This window comes from Amyelois transitella, chromosome 12 (genome assembly GCF_032362555.1).
Source record: "Amyelois transitella isolate CPQ chromosome 12, ilAmyTran1.1, whole genome shotgun sequence".
Taxonomy (NCBI): domain Eukaryota; kingdom Metazoa; phylum Arthropoda; class Insecta; order Lepidoptera; family Pyralidae; genus Amyelois; species Amyelois transitella.
Genome location: NC_083515.1, coordinates 8666347 through 8674263, shown reverse-complemented (window position 1 = coordinate 8674263; position 7917 = coordinate 8666347). Strand labels below are relative to the sequence as shown.

At 40.2% G+C, this 7917-nt stretch overlaps 1 protein-coding gene across 1 annotated transcript; it reads right to left on the bottom strand.

Annotated features, from left to right (window-relative positions):
• Positions 1-395: 395 nt before the first annotated feature.
• Positions 396-7476, bottom strand: LOC106142438 (chorion transcription factor Cf2). The gene is made up of 8 exons (XM_060946998.1): positions 7194-7476; positions 5965-6144; positions 5018-5167; positions 4533-4732; positions 3859-4024; positions 3090-3186; positions 2490-2683; positions 396-1492 (listed from the first exon to the last, which is right to left on the bottom strand). Exons 1-8 carry the CDS (start codon positions 7474-7476, stop codon positions 1362-1364), a joined length of 1401 nt encoding a protein of 466 aa, XP_060802981.1. The 3' UTR covers positions 396-1361.
• Positions 7477-7917: the final 441 nt, after the last annotated feature.

Genomic DNA, 7917 nt, shown 5'->3' with positions numbered 1-7917 from the left:
GCACTATCAAGGATTAATTAACAACATACAATTATTATTGCACAAATATTAAAAACAAATATAAAATTAAATCATATTACATGATTTTTCCAACTTCCAACAAATTGATCCCCTTTTTATTTACATCGGGGAATTGTAAAATAAACTTTTCTATGAAAAAGATTTACTTTTGCTGAATCATCTTAATATACTTATGTTTTGTACTTTATTCTATTTATAGTACCTAATTTTAGAGCACTTTAACATCAAAATTCGATAAATTTTGATAGACTGGAAAAATACATATCCTAATCTAATAAAATTATTTTACATCACACTACATAATATCATCTATCTAAAATAATGTTTTAAATTTACATTAATAAAGGTACATTTTAATCACGTAGGTTCAAAAATATAATAAATCAACTCAAATATTTTTTTTTAACAATGAAGTTGTGAACGCATACGAGTATAAATAAATAAAGCTTTTCGAAATCGCTAACAATTTACAATAACAATTATAATAAAATTTATCAGATAAACATTAACTTTGCAACTTGGTTACCGCAACTTATCACAAACAAAATTGCATCGAATGCACTCGCCGTGTTGCTGTTTGTATTGGTTACATCCTGCCCATTAATGTTCGAAAAGTAACCGCAACCAAATAGAAAAGTCACATAAAGAAAGCTATTCACTGAATAAATTGCGCGGGCGACACCTTAACACCTTAATGAAATCAAAACAATTTGTTCCACAAGTTCTTTATACAGTTTACTTGCAACCCTTATATGATGATTCAGGTTAAAGTGTTTTTTTATTCTTTAACTAAATGGAAAAAAACATTGTCATAAGTTTCTAGACAAATGTCTCAACTACGTGCGTCACCTATGTAACTTTGAATTCGTAGAAGGCGACTTAGGGAAAGGTTAATAAACTTAAAATTCTTGTAGGTGTTGGGCTAACGACTTGTCACTATTTGAATCTCAATTCCATCATTTAGTTATGAAGTTGAACGAGGCCTTTCACTCTTTTCAAGACTATTGGCTATGTCTAACCCGCAGGGGATATAATCATCAAAATTCTGGGAAAAGTAACTTCTAAGAGTTATGATAAGCTTAATATATAAAAGAGAATACTGACTGACATATTAATGTAGCCAAAACCGCTGAGTCTGCACATTTGAAATATGGCATGTAGGTTCATTTTCTAGTCTGGTCTGGATTTCCCGAAATTCTAGTTTCCCAGGAGTACTCTTGTGACTTATAAAACTATCGAACAAACGGGAGAGGTTACATTTACTCTCCCTGGGCTTGGAGTCAGAAGGCGTCTTTGGCGGCGGCGATGAGCGTGACGAGGTCGGTCTTGTCGTCGTCCGGTCACGTGGCGTCGGGCGCCGGGTCGGGGTCACTGACCTCTGCGCGCGCGCCGAGGCCCGACAGCTCGGCTTTGACCCGCCTCGCGATGTGCGAGCGAGTGTGCTTGCGCAGGTGGTCTTTGCGGTAAAAACCTGGAATAACAATGTTTATCTAAATTTGCCGGTTTTTTTACACACGACATCATGTTGGACAGTTAGTGCAGAGTAATAAATTGCACTGTAGAACTACCATCAAATATTAAAAAACGATTCAAATGCAGAGCAATTCAGTTAAGGAACCTAAAATTATCGCGTTATATTCATACCACCTTACCAAAACAAAGTGACACTGAATCGAAGTGAATGAATGAAATCAAATAAAAATAGTCTTCCAGCGCTGATTGTAAGTCACTCAAGCAGGATAGGATCTACTCGTCACTCTCTCTAGGCAGCCATTCGGCTAAACTTTGCCTTTAAGTCTGTGAATCTAGGCTCCGTCTACCTTGCAAAGGATAAAGATGTGAATATGTCATCATCATCGTCCTGGCGTCATCGTTTCTTGGTGGTCATTAAGGACCACTATTCAGGAGTGAGAATTACATGGGGACACTTCTGTCATAACCCATAACCTCGTTTGCAGAGGAAACTAATGTCGCTTGTAAAGTGTCATTTTTTTCTCGCCTTACCTTCACTGTCTCATTCATGACATATCACAGAACTGACCCTTTCCCACACTCGTCACAAAACAACTGACCCTTTTCCTACACTCGTCACAAAACAACTGACCCTTTTCCTACACTCGTCACAAAACAACTTACCTGTCGTTACAAAACAACTGACCTTTTCCCTAACCGTCACACAACTGACCCTTTTCCCACACTCGTAACAAAACCGTGCCGTGTGGTTCCCGGTACCAATAAAAAAAAGAATAGGACCACTCCATCTCGTTCCCATTTCCCCTTATAAACTTGGGATTCTTCTTTTAGGCGATGGGCTAGCAACCCGTCACTATTTGAATCTCAATTCTATAATTAAGCCAAACAGCTGAACGTGGCCTATCAGTCTTTCAAGACTGTTGGCTCTGTCTACCCCGTAAGGGATAAAGACGTGATCATATGTATGTATGTATGTACGTAACAAAACAACTGACCTTTCCCGCACTCGTTGCACACGTGCCGCTTCTCCCCGGAGTGGATGACGAAGTGCAATGTGAGCTGCTCCTTGCGTTTGAATGCCTTCAGACAGACGGAGCACACGTGCGGCCGCTCCGGGTTGTGCGACTGTTTGTGTCGGGTCAGGTGGTCTTTCCGTTTGAGAGCCGCGTTGCAGATGTCGCAAATGAATCTGGAGGATAAAGAAAAAATATATACTTAATTGATTTCGAAAAATTCGAAAAATTTTTGTGCCGTACAGTTTCCGACATTTTAGAATAGGACTTCAACAAGGAAAATCTTGGGATTTTTGTAGGTGATGGACTGTCACTATTTGAATCACATTTCCACCATTTAGTCATACAGCTGAACGTGGCGTTTAGGTCTTTTCAAGACTGTTGGCTCTCTCTACCCCGCAAGCGAATAGACGTGAATTCATGTTTATATGCATATCCCTTAGTCGCCTTTTACAACATCCAAGGGAAAAAGATGGAGTGATTCTATTATTTTCCTATACGTGCCGGAATCTCATGGCATAATTTATTTGCAATAAAGGGATTCTATCTGTCTATGGAGCTCACTAGAATCACACGGCTCACCTTCTTTCCATGGTGTGACCCACCAAATGTTGTTCCAGCAGACCGCGTTCTGGATACGCCATGTGGCACTCGGGACAGCAATACAGGGTGCTGCCATCTGTTAGCAAAATATTTTAAATGTATTTATTACTAGCTTTTATCCGCGCGACTTTATCTACTTAGTATACAGGGATTTTGCAAAATCCCAAGGGAACTATAGTTTTTTTCCCGGAATGAAAAGTATGTCCTTCTTCATACTTCTAATTATATATACCTAGGCAAAATTTCAAGAGATGTTTTTGTCAGTAGATAAGACAGAGAGAGAGACAACAAGAAATAAGACTTATTTCGCATTTATAATATTAATTCATTCATTCATATAATCATATCTACATCCCTTGCGGTGTAGACAGAGCCAGCAGTCTTGACAGACTGGCAGGCCACGTGTAGCTGTTAAGCTTAATGGTAGAATTAAGATTCAAATAGTGACAGGTTGCTAGCCTACATAGCCTATAAGAAGAATCCCAAATTTATAAGCCTATCCCTTAGTAGCCTAGTTTATAATATACAAGAGGCCGCCCGCGACGTCGTCAATCAATCACGCGGGAACTCCGGGATAAAAAATAGCCTAGGTATATGTTATTCTGGGTCTTCAGCTACCTACATACCAAATTTCATCGTAATTGGTTCAGTAGTTTTTGCGTGAAAGAGTAACAAACATCCATCTAACATCCTGACATACAAACTTTCGCATTTATAATATTAGCAGGTAGGATTTGTGATATTTCACCTAAAGCAGTGGTGAGCCGTATCTCGCCCGGCTTGGGCCGCGGTTTCTTCTCCTTGATTGTTTTCTTCTTCTTCTTCTTTTTAGGCGCGACTGCGTTCCCGTTCACCGGCTGATTAACTACGGAGGATGTTTGAACCACCACGCTGTTCACTGCGTTGGCGGGCATCTGAAATTGAAATGTCGTTATTGGGTTTATACAACTTTGTTATGCCGTTTGGTTTCAGGAACATGATTAAGGGACCACTCGCAAATCTTTCCCATTGAGTGCGTAAAAGGCATATTCATGTACTTAGTAAAACTTCTATAAAAAAATATCGCAAAAGGAAACTTGTGATATATTTTATGATTGAGATTTATTGATTTTTTTATTGAGTCTCTCAATAAAACCTACAAATTTTACTGCATTTAAAAACCTACAAAACATGAGTGTGACGGTTGTTTGTTTGGTTAACTTGTGACAACACAATTAGTTTAAGACTACGAGGAAAGTAAGAATAAGTCAGAATAAAATTAATTTGCATTATACACAATGACAAAGCGTGAAATAAATAATATTACATGCATTGTCTGGTTGTTCAAGGCATTCTACACATTTCTTAGGAATTGTATAAATGACAGGTTACACACATTTACGTAACCGTATATATATATATATCTATATTTATTCCATTTACCGTAGGTAAGGTTGATATAGACGGCAGCGCGTTAGCTGGTACCGCGGTGACGATGGTGGGCTGCTCCTCTCTCTTCTCCAGGGTGACGGGAGTGGAGTACTTCAGCAGGTGATGCAGGGGCAGTGGCAAAGCTGAGAGGTAGTCCGCCACGCCGCCGCCAAGGGATTGCCATGTCGAACTATCCGTTACGTCACCGATACCTGAATCAAATCCGTAGCTAACGTTATTAAGAGAAAATATTTATATTTTACTTGTAGACTCTCGAAACTACTGGACCTTATGATGGTATAACGCAGCCGAAATCACTAACTTGGCGTAGGAAGAAATTCGGCGTGTATGTTTCATAGGTCTTCTTTGCAATGAAGATATTACAAACAAACATTTCATCAACTTATTTGCCGCTGAGCAAAGTATTTCCGCGCAAGTTTTGAAGCGGGTTTCTCACCCTTAACCCAGAAGAAATTGTAGGCAGCTGTTAAACTTACTGATAAACTCTGCTGGCGCGGTAGCCGCGGCTCGCTCGGAACGTTGGCTCGACTCCTGCTTGATGACGCGGGCTAGAGCCGCGGCCTCCTTCGGCTCGTGCAGCACCACCAGCAGCTGCTGCGTGCCTTGCTGGAGCGGCGCTTGCGTCACTGCTTACAAAAATACAATAACTTTATACCTACCACCACAACAAAATACAGCAAGTTCACATTTACCTTGAAAAGAAGGAAAGCTTTCGTCTGAATACCAAAATTTTTTGTGTAGGTAGGTATGTCTAGTTGTCTGAATTGTATAGGTTTCTCACGCGTTTACCGTCATCAATACAAAGTCAGTTAGCAAAAAACTAATTTTAAACTGACTGGTTAGGCGGACATGTAGGTTCAAATGACCCAATTTTTGTATCATATTCAAATCGTGTGGTACCAGGCACTTAAAAAAGTCATGTTGTTAATTTTTGTGTTAAAAATATTTTTTACAACAAATGAAACATTGGATCAATAATCGCATCAATAAACAAAAAACTGACTGACTTATAACGACTTATAATAAACTTATAACATTATTGGGCGAGTCCAAAACGCCTAATACAAAATGATACAAGTTGCGCCGTCACAACTTAGTTATTTTGTTCGCATAATTAAATTGTTTTGCAGGTAGGTGAATTAACTTTTCCGTCATATTTTGTATATATATTAGGTATATAAAACATTTAAGGCGTCAAAATCAAAACTAAATGTTCATGTAAGTTATCATTCTGTCATTTTATTAACTAATTTATAAATTATATTGTTTTAGGACCATATCCATGGGTGTCATCAAAAATAACTAACCTTATTCCAATATGGGTTAGGGGCAAAGGCTGCGGAGATGTCACCTCGTGTGAAAACCTGACTTACCCATCCAGGATCCTGGTCAAAAGGTGGAAGGTGATGATTCAAATGCTGACCTTGGTGCTGCTGCATGACGGTGACCAGGTCATGATGCAGCTCCTCTCGGTACTCCCGCTTGTCAGTTCTCTGCTCTTTCAGCTGGACTTCCTGGACGTAGCTCTGACCCCCGTACGTAATGTTGTTGAGGTTCACTGATGATGAGGCGGATATAGTTTGGTATTTCACGCCAGTGTTCACTGTGAAAATTTGAGTAGATATATATGTATGTGAGATGGTGGTGTCTATACCTATATTTAAGATATTTCGTTTTTGGTGGAGCGTCCTTCATTCATATCTTTTCTCTGTAAAAAAGTGATTATACTCATATTATAAAGAGAAAAGATTTGTATTTTTGTTTGTCACACATAAGTACATATAAAGCTCAGTCACTCCCTTGTCTGTGGTCTTAAAAACTACACAACAGATTTTGATGTAGCATTTTTAATAGATAGTGATTCAAGAGGAAGGTACATATGTATAAATGCTACACGTGCGAGGCCGGGGCGGGTCACTAGTCAGGAATTACCAAAAATTACTTGACCGGTTTTGATGATATTGTCAAAATGTGTAAGTTTATGTTCCCACGGGACCCGAAAGCTATGGTTCCGCAAGTCTTAATAACTTCGCAAACATTGGTATGCATTGCAATGATATCTACTTAATTTGCGGTCGTTTTTCAGTTGAATAAATCCCACTAATATTTTAAATACAAAAGTATATAAGGCTATGTTAGTTATTCTTTTACGTAAACACTACGGATTTTGATGAAACTTTATCTTTTGTGTAACTAAGACTGGACAAATTTGTGGAAGCTAGTACGAAGTCGCGACCAATAGCTAGTTGTAAAGTAAAAGTAATTTTGTAAAAGTTATAAAAAGGTCAGTATTAACTAAAAATCAATTAAAAATAAGAGAGAGAGATCAGACGTTATGTACAGATGAAATGTACAAGTACGGTGACTCGTTCTCCATGTTGTTCTAAGAAAATTTACATACATACATACAATCACGTCTATATCCCTTGCGGGGTGGACAGAGCCAACAGTCTTGAAAAGGCCACATTCAGCTGTTTGGGTTAATAATATAATTGAGATTCAAAAATTGACAGGTTGCTAGTTGCTATCGCCCAAAAGAAGTTTACAAGCCTATCTCTTAGTCGCCTTTCACGACATCCAGGGAAAAGAGATGCGAGGGGACCTATTAATTTTTTGTATTAGTGCCGGGAACCACACGGCATGAAAACTTACCTGTGTGAATAGGCGCGATCCCAGTCAACGTGACAGTGCCAGGCTGGGCAGCACTAACCACCACCACACTCTCCGCCTGCCTGAACTTCACGCCGTCCACCGTGACCCCCGCAGCGGGGGCCACCGCAAACTGCACCCCACTACTTGACCCCGAGTTCTGGTAACGCGTCTCTTGGACAACTCCAGTGTTAGCACCTTCATACCCAAACTTTGCGGCGAACTGGTGGATGGTGGGGATGGCAGCGGCCGTGGGGATGTGGCCCGTGAACGGAGTAAAGTTCATATTGTATCACTGAAACAACGGCGTTCAGTTGAAGTACGAAGAAAGGATTCATAAGAGAATCATCAACCGATTGTTAAACAAATGTACATTTTTAATCATCAAAGTAGGTAACGGTTAAACATTTAAAGTGCGTACTTATGCCTTGGTGTATCCCGGAAGACATTGGCGGCGCACCAGAAGTCTTGACCCACATTTGAAGGCTAGACCGTCCGTCGAAGGGCGCGGAAGGAAACGTGGGCTGAGCCGGTGACTAGGTGTGAGCGGCGAGAGTGGCAAGTGAATCAAAGGGTGCGCGGCCCAAGGGGCGATCACTCAACCCCCGCCATTGCCTCACCCCAGTCGTCGCCACATTTCTAGCGCTCTATTTTTACCGGCCCGGTCTCCCACACCACAACTCTCAACCACGCGTCGCAACGGTCCACAGCGGGAGAAAGCGATCGA

Coding starts and splice junctions, on each gene's coding strand:
- LOC106142438 (XM_060946998.1), bottom strand. CDS start 7,476: ATGAACTTTACTCCGTTCACGGGCCACATCCCCACGGCCGCTGCCATC. Junction 6,145..7,193: donor GATCGCGCCTATTCACACAG/GTAAGTTTTCAT, acceptor AAATTTTCACAG/TGAACACTGGCGTGAAATAC. Junction 4,733..5,017: donor CGCGCCAGCAGAGTTTATCA/GTAAGTTTAACA, acceptor GATTTGATTCAG/GTATCGGTGACGTAACGGAT.